At 41.8% G+C, this 15,723-nt stretch overlaps 2 protein-coding genes across 14 annotated transcripts in view; both read right to left on the bottom strand.

The window, feature by feature from the left end:
* The window catches only part of TXNRD1 (thioredoxin reductase 1), a 144,039-nt gene that overhangs the window by 57,803 nt on the left and 70,513 nt on the right, over window positions 1-15,723 (bottom strand). For 8 of the 13 annotated variants that reach the window (XM_081595626.1, XM_081595632.1, XM_081595633.1 and 5 more), the window contains one exon: window positions 1,268-1,381. The exons of 4 other annotated variants lie outside the window; for them this stretch is intronic. In XM_081595626.1, the coding sequence (XP_081451752.1) occupies window positions 1,268-1,381 (114 nt within the window). Of the gene's footprint in view, window positions 1-1,267; window positions 1,382-10,640; window positions 10,650-15,723 lie in introns of all 13 variants that reach the window. One more of the 13 variants, XM_081595623.1, reaches the window with a different exon arrangement.
* EID3 (EP300 interacting inhibitor of differentiation 3) lies at window positions 10,674-11,989 on the bottom strand. Its single transcript, XM_081595637.1, has one exon. It carries the CDS (start codon window positions 11,929-11,931, stop codon window positions 10,813-10,815), a length of 1,119 nt encoding a protein of 372 aa, XP_081451763.1. The 5' UTR covers window positions 11,932-11,989; the 3' UTR covers window positions 10,674-10,812.

Below are 15,723 nucleotides of genomic sequence, written 5' to 3'. Positions count from 1 at the left end.
ATACCAAGATGATTAGTACAACTCCAATGTAAAAATTAAACAAGGGTAGTTCTAAAAACATGCAGATTACAGTTGTAAGACTGTCAGTCAGCTGGAAACCCAAGAATCCTCTTATTCCACTCAATAAAAAATTAAACAATAATCTGAAAAATATGTGGCCATTTCCAAACTGGTGGTTAAGTCAGTAAAACAGACACACCGATAGTCTACAACCCTTGATTTAACCTGTATCTGGTAAGATTTCTGCAAGCACTTTTTAAGTTTTATCTAATTGAGTTTCTAGGCAGAATATCAGAGAAACTTTTCTCCTGAAATTGTAAGATTTCCTAAAATGTTCATGAGAAGAGCAAATGGAGAAGCTGATGATCTCTATAAGGTTTCCAAATCCATTTTAGGGGAGTGACAACTGTCAGTTCATTTTACAGAGTACGCTTTGTCTTTCTCAGAGAGTAAGCTTTGTGTACTGGCAACCAGACCTCCAAAGGAAGATACCTGAAAGGACTGAGTCTATGTTATGTGTCCTTCAGAAAAATCATGATCAGAATAAAAAAATCTCAGATTACTCCTGAATCATTTGCTACTTGATGCCAGACACTGGCCTGCTCCCAATTTGGGCAGCTTCATTTGAACCTACTTTTACTGATTCACCACAGGCTACACCTTAGAAGAATACAACTTTATCTTTTAAAAGAAACTGGTAGGGAACAATGACAGGTTCAAGGGTCTCCTCACTCAGGGGAAATGTATCTCAATTCAGTGCCAGGAGCCTCACCCCTAATCTCCTATATTTATACATCCACTACCACATCACCTCCAGGTCACAGAGTGAGTGGATATACTCTTATCTCATTTCATACACACAAAAACTTTTAATAATTAAGTTAAAGAAATCCAACTGCTCTCCATCTTTCTATTGGGGAGGAGGGTCTGTGAACAGAGAAGTGACTGAAGTGAAAACACCTAATAATTGTCATATCTATAAAGAATAAAAATATATTTAATTTCTAGATATTTCCATACAAACCCATTATTATCTTAGGAAAAAGCAAACTTAAAATGAATGAAAATGTGCCCCAAAATATTGGCCTCAGTATTTCTACACAAACAGTACATACTTTAACCTGGAAAAATGTCCTTAACATGCCCTATGCAAGTTAACATATAAAATGCCAAAAGAGTAGCTCAAAAAAATTCCACAGAAAGCTGGAGAATTTTGCTGGGGATCTGACTACTTTCCCCATATCCCAGGACACACAAGGAGCCTTGCCTTGGCGGCTGCCAGTCCTCCAGAACCCCCTCCAATGATGATGAGGTCGTAGTCATAGGACTCCGGGAGATCCTTGGAGCCATTCATTTTCACTGGATTTTGAAGTCTGCCTTCCTGAGAAGCCCAAAGAAGAAAAACAATGGAAGAGAAAACAATTTAACTCAAAAGCAGCAATGTCTGAAAAGTTCTGTGAAAGGACCCTTCTTTGAAGAAAAGCAAAAGGCACTTCCAAAGGAGAAACACAGTTTGATTTACATCACAGCACACAACGGGAAATGTTCACCCTTCCCTCAAGTGGTGATCAGTCACTTGCTTTGTGGTAGGACTGTCCTTGTGCCGCCTCCACGTGGCGGACAGCTACTGTAACGTGTTTGCAGAGTACACGAACCTAAGGTCCTAATGGCCCAACAGAATCAACTTACACCTGAGTTAAGTTTTACCAGCTCTTCTTTTCCTGGAATTTTTAAACTATGCTTTAAATTAGGTTTTAAAAACACCTGTACTGTATGTTTTTAGTAGACTCACTACAATTTGGCAAACATTTATACTTTCTAGTCAAAGGTAGAATAATGAGTATACTAAGGTTATAGAGTAAGATAGGACCCTGCAAACGGCAACTGAAACAAGTTAGCCAAGTATTTATTTTTCTACATTGTTTAGGTAAAGCTTAAAATCCAGAAATTCAGAAGAAAATCATTAACTGCCATTTACCTGCAGGAAAAATTAAAAGTCCCTGCTTTCATAAGACATTTTAAATAAACAGGGGTGGGAGGGAGTTAAATAAATAAGTGATCCTTAAAACTCATTTCTTTAATCTGCTGATGCATGAAGTTACCTATATTTACTTTCCATATACTTGGCATTTTTAATTTTACAAAATCCTATGATTCTACTAGTTTTAAAACACACTAGCTATAGTTCACATTTGGGTGGAACATTGTTTTGGTGATGCATTTAAAATTTCTTCTTATTAAAACAAAAATCTGCTAACATAAGAGAATGATTGGAACATCTGTTACCAAACACACACAAAAAATTTTTAAATCAAGTTTTAACCTTTGTAATAAAAAAAGCCCCCAGACTTACCAGCCCAGACTGCACATTTTCCTCCTGCCTACCATCAGATGTGGGGGGCAAAAGGCAGAGCTTAGGGTCAGTAGAAGAGGATGCTTGGGATGCGGAAGGGGGTGCGGTGTGAAAAGGTGGAGGAGGCGCGGCACTGTGGCTGCCCGTAGGCAGTGCAGCAGGTATGCATGACGGTTCAGGGACTAAAGGGAGGACACCTGGAAACCAGCAACAGCAGGGGCATGACTGCATCATCCTGACTGTCTGCACAAAAGGTCTAACATGGAAGGCTGGTAAACACAGCCAGTATTCATCAACTGGCATTATGGCGAGGTTCCTCCTCCAATGCAAGGCACTGTGGGGAGAAAAACAGCCCTTCAGATCAAAGGATCAATATGAGCTTGAGGTCATAAGGGTTACTCTCTAGCTGATCTCACAGCATAAGGGCTGACTCGCTGCGTTAGAAGAATTAACAAATAAATGAAGCTGGATGTTCTTCTGGGAAAATAACCATTTTTAATCTAAGCCTCATTTTATCTGCATGCACTTAACACAGATGGTGCCAGAACACAATCACTGGCTGTCTAAATAAAAACCACCCAGTTCCTATAATCACTTCCTCTACTACTGAATAAAACAAAGAAGGAAACTGTCATGCTGAAAAGCATGCTCCCTCCACCAACCTTCATAATCTGCTCTCTACTGAAATTCTGTATCAGACCTGGGTCCTTATGGCTCAAGTTTAAGAAAAATTGTATCAACCAGTGCACCAATTTTACAAAGAAAGCTCCGGGTGAACCTGAATATTTTTAATTCTGTAAAGTAAAAGCAGAAGGACAGGGAATTGAGGTATTCAGCTGACCCCAGAACTAAACATGATGTTTTAAAATTATAATCCAACTTAAAACTGAAGTTGCTGTCATTCAATTCTAAGGAAGAGGTTGCTCACCTGAGATGTAAGACAGACAGACAGACATCTCCTCCTCTACAGCATAAGGAAGAAGCACACAGATGGGGTAAGGAGAGACAGGAGAAAAATGTCCCCCATCCTCCAATTACCATTGCTAGAAATAGTGGCCACTGACCAGAGCAGCTGATAAAGAACAGGAGTTCTCAAACTTTCAGTCTCAAGATGCCTTTAGAACCTTAAATTATTTAGGATTTCCCACAAAGAGCTTTGAATAATGTGGGTGGGGCTTTGAATATTAGAAACTAAAACTAAGAAAAAAAATTTAATATCTTAAATATAAAAATACATAAACTATTAAAATATCTTTAAAATTTAAATAAAAACATTACTGTTAAACATAAACAACTGATTAAAAACATTATTAATTAGTGAGAAAAGTGGCATTATTTTATATCTTCATAATTCTCTGATGTTTGTTGATAACAGACAGTGCACATCTTTTTTGTGTTCAGTCTGCTGCGCCACATCACCTGCTATGTAATCTCTGGAAAACCCCATGGCAGACTTGTAAGAGAATCAGAGTGAAAAAGACAAAGAGCATCTTACTATTAAGATCATTTTGACCTAAAGGACTACTTGAAGGGGTAGGAGTGGGGGTAGGGATCTGGACCACATTTTGAGAACTACCAACAGAGATGTAAACATACATCCTCCTCTCCCCAGCAGCTGTTGATGAGGCTTACAGAATGTACATTCTTCCATCTGCCTCTCAATGCCTTTCCCCTACCCCACCCCTAGTAAACACTGCTCCAGACTCCCCAGAAAGGCACAACACTGAAAGCAATCAGATTTCTTTAAAATTAGAATAAGTCATCTTTATTCTCCCCCTCCAAAATCAGGCTCCAAAATCACTGAAGATGGTGATGAAATTAAAAGATGCTTGCTCCTTGGAAGAAAAGCTATGACCAACCTAGACAGCATATTAAAAAGCAGAGACATTATTTTGCCAACAAAGGTCCATCTAGTAAAAGCTACGGCTTTTCCAGTAGTCACGTATGGATGTGCGAGTTGGGACTATAAAGAACGCTGAGGGCCGAAGAATTGATGCTTTTCAACTGTGGTGTCGGAGAAGACTCTTGAGAGTCCCTTGGACTGGAAGGAGATCTAACTAGTCAATCCTAAGGAAATCAACCCTGAACACTCATTAGAAGGACTGATACTGAAGCTGAAATTCCAATACTTTGCCACCTGATGCGAAGAACTGACTCACTGGAAAAGACCCTGATGTTCGGAAAGATTGAAGGCAGGAGGAGAAGGGAATGATGGGATGAGATGGTTGGATGGCATCACCAACTCAATGGACATCAGTCTGAGCAAGCTCCATGAGTTGGTGATGGACAGGGAAGCCTGTCGTGCTGCAGTCCGTGGGGTCACAAATGAGTTGGACACGACTGAGCTACTGAATTATACTGACTGATTCTCCCCCTAAACACGACTCTACCCTTTGGGCAGATGTTTACTGGTCTTTGGTTTTTTACTCATTATACCTGAGCTCTGGTGTCGAACTGACCTGGGTTAAAATACCTGCTCTACCATTCTCAAGGCTGGGGGACCTTGGCTATCACCTAATCCTTGGGAGTCTGTTTTTACATTCTGTAAAATGAGCATGCCCTCTCAACTACTGAGTTTGAGATATGCATATTATAGCACAGTGGCTGGAAGGAAAAATCCCTACATTCACTAATTCTCCCCTTTCTACAAAAGAGAATCTGCCTGCCCAAGGGGCTGAGTCAAAAAGCTCTGGTGTTTTGCAAATGTTATCCCCTGCACTTCGCTGCATCACCGCTCACCTGAAATACCCTCTTCCCACCAAATTCTGACCCAGAACATTGATGGCAGGTTATATTATTATTATTCAATGTAAACAAAACATCACCCTTTATAAAGCATTCCTTTTGGCTCTTTTACCAATATCTGAAGATTCCAACATAAGGCCATTCCTTCCATTGTTTCCCTAAGGTTCCCAAACAACATTATCTTTTTTTTTCTCACAACTGCATTAATACAGGTTCTCAGAGCACTCAGTGAAGGCTGTTCCACCCCACCACTTCCTGTCCAAGATTTAGCTGGAAGCCTTTAGTTGACGGCAGACTGGCTCCTCTTCTGAGGCCCCTGCTGGTATCCTCACACAATCGATTCCATCAACTCCACAAGGATAGCATTTTTTCTCTCATCCTGGCATCACCAGTGCCAGCTCCACAAGCCTGTGATGTGACGTTCAAAAACATTCTTAAAATAAAAGACCTGAGTGCTCATTCCTGCTATGTTATATGTACTGAGAGGCTGGGCTTCAGTTCAGTTTTCTCATCATGAAAATAAAACTGTGGGAAAAAACTAGAAAAGGTACCAGGTGTGTAGCATATTGGTTAGGAGCTCAGATTTAGTCCACATCTGAATGTGACTCTGCTATTTATGTGATCCTGGGCTCCTTGTCTGCATGGTTATATAAATTGTATCAGCTGCTGCTGCCAACAAGCTGCAGCATCCACTAGGAGATGTAGTCAAGCCTCTGTGCTTTGGATGGCCATGGGCCAGGAAAGAAATAACACTAAGTGATTAAGTCTACAGACTTTCTAGAAGAGCCCAGTGGGCCCCAAGGCCTATGACAGCAACTAGCAAACTACAGTCTGAGGGGCAAATTTAGCAGGCCTGCAGTTCTTTCTTTTCTTCTTTTTAAACAGTCCCTGAACTAAGAATGGTTCTTCTTAATATTTTAAAGTTGTAAGCAAGAAAAAAAAAAATCAAGACTAAAACTTCATGATACATGAAAATTATATGAAACTTGGAATTTCAGTATCCATTAAGTAACAATCTTATTGGAAAAAGGCCAGGCCCATTTGTTGCAATATTGTCTATGGCTGCTGTTTCTGCCGGAGAAGGCAATGGCACCCCACTCCAGTACTCTTGCCTGGAAAATCCCGTGGACGGCGGAGCCTGGTAGGCTGCAGCCTATGGGGTCGCTAACAGTCGGACACGACTGAGCGACTTCACTTTCACGCATTGGAGAAGGAAATGGCAACCCACTCCAGTGTTCTTGCCTGGAGAATCCCAGGGACGGGGGAGCCTAGTGGGCTGCTGTCTATGGGGTCGCGCAGAGTCGGACACGACTGAAGCGACTTAGCAGCAGCAGCAGCTGTTTCTGCAACATGAGCACAGTTGATTAGTTTCAACTGAGGCCATATGGCCCACAAAGCTTAAAATATTTACTATCTGGCTTTCTACAGGACAAAAATTGCCAACTCCTGGCCTAGAGGAAATTTTAATCAATGCTGATAGGTGGTGCTGGGTGAAAAGTACCCTACAGTAATACTAAGGGGTTAGCACAAATCAAAGAACTGTCTTCCTGCTCAGGAAGTCGAGATGCTGGCTGTACTACCTTTCTTCCAGGAGAACCAGGGACACTGATTCTCCATAACCAGTTAACTATCTAGACCTTCAGCTACTGCTAAGTCACTTCAGTCGTGTCCGACTCTGCGTGACCCCATAGACGGCAGCCCAACAGGCTCCCCCGTCCCTGGGATTCTCCAGGCAAGAACACTGGAGTGGGTTGCCATTTCCTTCTCCAATGCATGAAAGTGAAAAGTGAAAGTGAAGTCGCTCAGTCGTCTCCGACTCCTAGCGACCCCATGGACTGCAGCCTACCAGGCTCCTCCATCCATGGGATTTTCCAGGCAAGAGTACTGGATTGGGGTGCCATTGCCTTCTCCGGACCTTCAGCTAACATGTGCCTAAAACACTTAAGGGCCACAGTAACACTTGTGGCTCAGCTGGTAAAGAATCTGCCTGCAATGAGGGAGACCTGGGTTTGGTCCGTGGGTTGGGAAAATCTGCAAGAGAAGGGAAACACTACACCCACTCCAGTATTCTGACCTAGAGAATTCCATGGACTCGCAAAGAGTTGGACACAACTGAGTGACTTTCACTTTCACATAATCAGTAACATTTAAAGGACTCTAAATCAAGTATCCAGGCAAATTACTTACAACAGACAGACTCCATTTCAATGCCCCCTGCCAGGGGCTTTGCCTTACACCCCAAACCCCCCCAACACACACACACACACACCCACACCCACCCACCCAACATAGCACCTCAACCACTCTCCAGGTAGCTTTTCTTCAGAGCAGTCATCACGGACAGAATTACTGTGGTCTCCCACTCTGTGTTAGGCTCAACAATAGTCCCCCCAACATCAAAGTCTGAATCCCCAGAACCTGCAAATACATTACCCGTAAAAGAGATTCTCAAGATGTGAGTTAAGAATCTGGTGACAGGGAGATTTTCCAGGATTATCCCACAAGGCCCAACTTATTCACAAGTATCCTTATAAGAGGGAGGCACCACAGAAATCAATGAGGACAGAGAGGTTGCACTGGCAGTTTTGAAAATGGAGGAAATACTGTGAATCAAGGAATGCAGGCAGCCTCCAAAAAGGCTAAGCATTCTCCCCTCAGAGCCTCAACAGGACCCGGCCATGCTGACACCTTGATTTTACACCTTGTATACCCTGAGAAACTGATTTCGGACTTCCAACCTCCAGAACCATAAGCTAATTTGTGTTGTTTTAAGCCACTAAATAGAAATTCATTACAGCAGCAATAAGGAACTAACAAACATACTGAAATATAAATTCCTTGAGAGCAGGGCAATTTTCAATCTATCACCTTCCCCTCAGTGCTAGTGCACTGCCTGGCACAGTTGCTGAGTGAATTAACCAAGTGCTAATTCTAATCGCTTGATAATGGTTTCCGCAAAACAAGGGCAAGAGTTTGAGAAAGCCAGGTCTATACTTAAACTGAATGAACCAAGATGGAGAAGTCACCATGGAAGGAGGCGGCAGCTGCATTGTGATGCTGATCTACTAAGTGAGGCACTAACGTGAGTGTTCACAATGAGCCCAACACTGTGCTTGATGTTTTGTACATATCATCCCATTTAATCCTCACAAGTCTTCTAAGCACATGTCATTCCCACTTCAGAAATGACAATAAAGAAACCTTTTGAGATTAAGAAACTTGTCCATGAGTCAAGAATTAAACCCAGGTCTAAATGATCATAAATCTCTTTTCTCACTATATCATACCCAGTAAATCAAAGTACTTGTCACATACTGTATATTTAATAGGTCATTATTCCCACTGCTGCTGCTAAGTCGCTTCAGTCGTGTCCGACTCTGTGCGACCCCATCGACAGCAGCCCACCAGGCTCCCCCGTCCATGGGATTCTCCAGGCAAGAATACTGGAGTGGGTTGCCATTGCCTTCTCCTATTATTCCCACTAAGCAAATAAAAAAACCTAAGGCTTGCAGGTTTAATAATTTGTTCAGAGTCTCTAACTAGAACTTAAAAAGGCAGGATCTGGTCCCAGGTCCTTTGATCAGAAGTGGTTCTGTTAAACAACAAAATCCTAGTTTAAAAAATTTCCATAATATTTTCCTATCAGCTGATTTTATTGAACCTGTGAAATTAAAGCCACTCTAAATATAGTTGATAAATCAGCAGACTTGCAGTTTGGGTCACATCTAATCTCTATAAATGAATTATCTATTAGCCAATTTCCCTTTTTTCTTCAGGGTAAAGAGGGGAAGAAACGACTACTTTAGAAAATAGCCAATTATTTTAGAAAATAATTGGCTTTAATTTCCAATCTATACCTCATGACAATCAATTAAAATTGAAACGAGTGGTCAATCTGATTTATATTTTAACAGCTATAACTTTAGAGAAGACCCAAAAGATTACCTTCCTCCTAACCCTCCACATTCTCCATTCATGCTTTTAGTTAACACTTACATCTTCAACTACTCCTAGTAAAGACACCTGGTGTGTGAAGAGCAATCTGGTGGTAAGCAGACCTGAGGCAAGATCTTTTTGCTATCTCTAAGATTATCTTTTCCCCAAAAAGCAAAGCTATGAAAAACCTAAGGAACCCGAATGGTAGAGGCATGCTAAAGCGAGATCAAAGAGACTTCCACAACTACTAGATCAAAAGGTGGTAGGCACTGGGAAGGGTTAGCATCTCTTCATATGAAAAGGGGAAGAAATGACTACTTTAGAAAATAATTGGCCCAGATTCATAAGAAACGTCCCTGCTCATTAAAAACAAAAAACAAAAAACCTCCACTATTACTGAAGAACTTCTCAATCTCAATCTCCTCTCCACCTAGATGTCATTCATTTAGTCTCTGGATTTCCCTTCCCTGTACTACATTCAGACTTAACAGGAAAATTTTATTATTCCTGTTACACAAAGCAGATCCTTATCCACTTGCCAAATAAAGTTTAATGGCAAGACCCACTACTACCAAAGACTGTTTCTACAGAGATCAAGAAAAACAGCTTGCAGGGATGTTCACTACACCTTCAAAAACTGTTTCCTTAAAGACCAAAATTTTCAGCAGTAGCGTCCAAATAAGGTTGAAATTTATATTCTTAATACAAGCAACAACAACAACAAAAGCCTTTAGAGCTTTATGTGAAGAAAATTTGGATAAATTAATCATATATAGATATTTCAGTTTACACAGGGAGAGTTTCCAGGCATTCAAAGTCCTATTAAGAAATCAAAATTGAGTTGGGAACAAATATTCAAGGCCAGTACATAATGAAACATCACCAATTCTGAGAAACACTCTGTGTACTAGCAGAAATTACAAAGCGAAACTAGGGGCCAGAGAAGGAACAAGTAGATAAAAATTGTAACTGGATGTTAAAAGATTTTGTGTTTGAAATAATCTGACGAGAGGGCACTAACAGATGAGGTAAATCAATTTTTGCCTAGTATAACATTCAGATAGAACAGTTTTCCAAAAAAACTTATAAATCTCTCTAGAGCCATAACTTCTCACAATTGCACATATTTGACCCTCCATATTTCCCTTCCCGATCTTTGATCAATTTCTACTCACCTTTCAGTACTTAGTTGATGGCTCACCTACTACAGTAGATTCTACTTTTGTTAAGCCCACATCACAGTGGAAATTATTTAGAACAAGGACACCCACTCATTAATCTTATGAGTCTTCTTTGAAATGAAACATGGCATCTGAATTTTTTTTTTACAGTATTAACATGACTTACGCACTGCTCTCCAGTCTTTCTTGACCATTTTTTTTTCACCCATTCTTTCCCCCAACCTAGTCAAGAGCCCCATATGGGATTCCCTTGGTTCCCTGTAGCAGAGAAAGCAATGCAGAACATCATAACTCATTTTTTTTTAATTATCAAATACCTTTTATTTTATGGAATTCAGTTTTTATTAATAGTCTTAAGGAGAAGTCAAAAAATCTTTCCCATGAACACACCAGTGAATTTTTTAGCAACAGAAGATCACGACAACTTTATAAAACTACCAAGAAAAATACAACGCACAGTAAAACAACTTATTTTCTTGAAAATATTTTTCACAAGAAATACACCATGTGCTTCTGTGTGGATTTTACTCTCCATTATGCTATGCTTTAGAAAATAAACAAAAATGCATCCTATGCTAAGAACAAAAATCTTTAGTACTAGTTTGTGATCATAGCCTCTGAAATTTCGAAAGTTGCCACAATATTTTTCCAGTCTTGTAAACTCAAAGATATAACTCCCTGTTTCCTGCTGTGGAAACTGGGATCATTTCCCTCACCGGCTTGGTTAATATTAATTGGCTCCAATATTGGCAGCCTGTCTTGGTCAAGCCTTATTCTCGCAAAACCATCTCTTATAATGAAAGAAACGTAAAATATATTCTCCACAGTACGAGAGAAAGAGTTTGGATCAATCACAAACTCAAAATAAGACACAGGAGTATCAGGGTACTTTCGAAAGTACGTTTGCAACAATCCCAAGATTCTTTCTACTTCTTTTTCTGTGGCTTCTTGATTACCACTCAGATCCAGCTTCCTCAGCTTTGTAGGCATATCCCCATTTTCTTCCGTTTTCTCAACTTTTCTCCGGCGCTCAAGTCGCGGCTTTCGCGCGGCATACTCTGGTTTGAACGAACCAAAAAGAAAGTGGAATGTTTCAGCTCTTAACATCCACGATGTTGCTTCCTTCTGTACTGTATCCCAGAAGGAAAGAGCTATGTTATCGTCACAGTTATTCAACGGATCACGTCCGTCATCTTCCATCCAATTTAGACCCACAAATATAAACAGAAAGTCACAAAATGCCACCTGATTAAAAAAGCTCATGTCAGAGTTCAGCTGCTTTGCTTTTTCTTTACCCAAATCAGAAGCCAAAACAAGAAACTGAGCGTCGAGAGCCGCTTCTCTTGTTCGACTCACTGCATCAAACAGGGCATTGGCTTCCTCGAGAGCCTCGGTTAAGGAGTCGCTCGCCGTGTTCACTATGTCTTCACGGTTCTGCTCGACGGTATAGATGAGCTGCCGGTACTGCTTACGGATACTCCGGCATTTCTCCTCATCCACCCGCTCCAGCAGGATGGGGTAGAAGCCGGCCTCCTCCCAGCTCAGGTCGTCAGAGGAGGTATCAGATTCCGAGTCAGACGACGCTGCCACTTCCACCTTCAAAGGTTCCTCCTCCTCCTCCACCTGCTTCTGAGAGTACGCACTACCGGGGATGGTCACCACCGGCTGCGCTCTCGTCTCGTCGGCTTCCCTCAGGGAATCATTTCCATCGGCCATGTCGGCGACCGGCGGCACTCAGGTAACGGTCTTCGCGACGTTTCGGACAACGGAAACTGCAGGGGTCAGCGAGAGCGGAGGAAGACGCTGCCCATGCGCACTAGCGGCCCCGCCCCCCTCAGTTAGCGAATAAGCACCCCCCGCCCGCGTAGAACGCCGGCAAGAACCGGGTCCCGCCGCACACTGGAGTAACACCAGTTGGTTCAAGCTGCTGCTGCTGCTGCAGGAGATAGCCGTTATTTTGGCGTTTATGACAGTGTCATCTAGCTTTCAAAGAAACGCTTGGAAAATCTAACGACAAAACTATGGAGAGACTAAACGTCCCGTACTTTAAAAAACTGGCTGTCACATACTGCAGCATACTGTCATTAAAAGATGGGGGGGTGTTTTAAAAAATTAAATCTGGCTAAACTACAAACTGCTAACAAAGCCAAGGACCGCGGCCTGCACTATCTCCATTGCAGAAAGACTGAACTCCCAAGGTTCACTTGCAAAGTGGTTGCTAGGAACTCCATCTTCATTATACAAATGTAAATTGTGTTTTGAAGGCCTTCAAAAGCCAAATCCTCGCCAACCTACCGCAATGGGGGAGGGGGGTGGGTGACCAGGTAAGCAAGGGTCCGGGCTGGCGCATGCGCAAAGGTGCGCTGCCGTACCCGACCCCTGCCCCGTACCCCAGTTATGCAACTGATCTCTTATTCTCCAGCGTCCAAGAGTACAAGAATAAAGTAGACAGGGTCTCCGCCAAAGAACTATTTGGAAGACTGCAAAAGCAGGTCACACACCCCGAGTGGATAGTAAATCTGAACCCTAAAAGGTGAGAAACCTGTGAAGACTTTAAACACAATCTGTTATGAGGATATGAACATGAACGCTGTTAAGTCACGTGACAAATTTATGTAGAAAATACTTCCACTAGTTCATGGGGGAATCACGTAAAGCTAGAGAAAGGGCTCAGCTCATTAGTCACAAGAGGGGAGGGAGAGGGGAGAGGGAGAGAGACCACCACAGTGCATCTCAACTTCTGGTTTCCCGCATCCGCCAAGTATCTGCCCTACCTTCCCTCCAATGCATCTTTACTGGTTCACTTTTCTTTGACATTAGTACACAGTTATGGAGTAGGAAATGGCAACCCACTCCAGTATTCTTGCCTGGAGAATCCCACAGACAGAGGAGACTGGTGGGCTACAAGTCCATGGGGTCACAAAGAGTCGGACAGGGCTGAACTGACTGAGAGCACACAGTTTCTTGTAAATGCATGAATAGCAAAGGCTGGTATTCACTTCAGTTCAGTCGCTCAGTCGTGTCTGACTCTTTGCGACCCTATGGACTGCAGCACGCCAGGCCTCCCTGTCCATCACCAACTCTGAGAGTTTACTCAAACTCATGTCCATTGAGTCGGTGATGCCATCCAACCATCTCATCCTCTGTCATCCCCTTCTCTCGTCTTCAAACTTTCCCAGCATCAGGGTCTTTGCAAATGAGTCAGCTCTTCGCATGAGGTGGCCAAAGTTTTGGAGTTTCAGCTTCAGCATCAGTCCTTCCAGTGAACACTCAGGACTGATCTCCTTTAGGATGGACTGGCTGGATCTCCTTGCAGTCCAAGGGACTCTCAGGAGTCTTTCTCCAACACCACAGTTCAAAAGCATCAATTCTTAAGTGCTCAGCTTTCTTTATAGTCCAACTCTCACATCCATACATGACTACTGGAAAAACCATAGCTTTGACTAGATGGACCTTTGTTGGCAAAGTAATGTCTCTGCTTTTTAATATGCTGTCTAGGTTGGTCATAACTTTTCTTCCAAGGAGCAAGCGTCAAGTGGGCCTTAGGAAGCATCACAATGAACAAAGCTAGTGGAGGTGATGGAATTCCAGTTGAGCTATTTCAAATCTTAAAGATGATGCTGTGAAAGTGCTGCACTCGATATGCCAGCAAGGCTGGTATTAAGTTACTCAAAAATAGTTATATTACTATTTTTGTTCACCATTACTTTTTTAGAGTAGGGTTAAAATTGAGAAAGAAACATCTATTTTTCAAAAACAGTATGCATTATTGTTACTTGTGCATATATATTATCCTGCTCTATTAGACTGTTCAAACAATGGGACTGGTTCAAAACTGTGCAAGAGTAGGTCAAGGCTGTATATTGTCACCAAGCTTATTCAACTTTTAGGCAGAGTACACCATGCGAAATGCCAGGCTGGATGACTCACAAGCTGAAATCAGATTGCAGAGAGAAATATCAACAACCTCAGATATGCAGATTATACCACCCTACCGGCAGAAAGTGAAGAGGAACTAAAGAGCCTCTTGAAGGTGAAAGCAGAGAGGGGAAAAGCTGGCTTAAAACTCAACATTCAAAAAACTAAGACCATGGCATCCAGTTCCATCACTTCATGGCAAATGGGGAAAAAAATGGAACCAGCAACAGATTTTATTTTCTTGTGACTGCAGCCATGAAAATTTTTTAAAAGACGCTTGCTCCTTGGAAGAAAATCTATGACAAACCTAGGCAGCGTATTAAGCAGAGACATCACTTTGCCAACAAAGGTAAGCATAGTCAAACCTATGGTTTTTCCAGTAGTCACGTATGGATGTGAGAGTTCGACCATTAACAAGGCTGAGTGCCGAAGAATTGATGGTTTCAAACTGTGGTGCTGGAGAAGACTCTTGAGAGTCCCTTGGACACAAGGAGATCAAACCAATTAATCCTAAAGGAAATCAACCCTGAATATTCATTGGAAGGACTGACGCTGGTGCTGAAGCTCCAGTACTTTGGCCCCCTGATGCAAAGAAAGAGCTGACTCATTGGAAAAGATCCTGATGTTGGGAAGGACTGAGGGCAGGAGGAAAAGGGGACAAGAGATGAGATGGTTGGATGGCATCAGTGACTCAATGACATAAGTGAGCAAACTCCAGGAGACAGTGAAGGACAGGGAAGCCAGACATGCTGCAGTCCATGGGGTTGCAAAGAGTTGAACGTGACTTAGTGACTGAATAGCAACAAATTAGACTGTTAGCTCCCCTAAAGCAAGAACTTGGTTGCAAATCTTCCAATCTAAGCTGTTTTCACATGGATATATTTGAGTAGACACCTTTCAATGTGTAAGCATAGATGAAAAACTTTGTTCCAGCACCTACTGCAACTTATTTGGCAGCAAAAGATGAATTTCTTCTAGTGAAAGAAATAGATCTCACACATAGATAATAAAAGTTGGCTGCTTTTCATAATTCAGCCTTATTTCTTCTCTGAAATGAAGAAAAAGCAACAGGAAGACAAAGTTGGGGCCCAGGATCGTCTAAGGGCCATATTTTACCCCCAAGCCTGGCCAAGTACAAACTAATACTTAACCTGTTTTATATCTTTGGTGAAAACTCATAGTCCCAAGTTCCAAATCCCAAAAAGTTTGGTTTTATAGTTAACCATATTTTGGGGACTTTCTGATATCCATTTCAAATTCAATGAAAGCAATTTATAGATGAATTCCAAAAGACAAGCCAACCTTCCCACCCTAAGGTGTCTTATTTTCCCCTAGCTCAGAGCATGGAAAACAGGTTAGCACCAATTTGCTCCACACAGAGCCTTTCATCAAAGAATTTTTAAATGCTTTAGACAAGTAAATGAATTTTCCCAACCTACTTATAAAGTATTACTAATACCATTTACAGGGATTTCTCAGGCGATAACAGCCCACACAACTTGCTCAGAGCAACAGCATACATCAAGACAAGCATTATGTTATTAAGTTGTGATTTCCAGAGCTAAATTTATTCTCTGCTAGATCCCTGCT

This window comes from Giraffa tippelskirchi, chromosome 4 (genome assembly GCF_054371585.1).
Source record: "Giraffa tippelskirchi isolate mGirTip1 chromosome 4, T2T-mGirTip1v1.2.pri, whole genome shotgun sequence".
Classification (NCBI taxonomy): Eukaryota; Metazoa; Chordata; class Mammalia; order Artiodactyla; family Giraffidae; genus Giraffa; species Giraffa tippelskirchi.
This window is presented reverse-complemented; position numbering and strand designations above follow the sequence as displayed.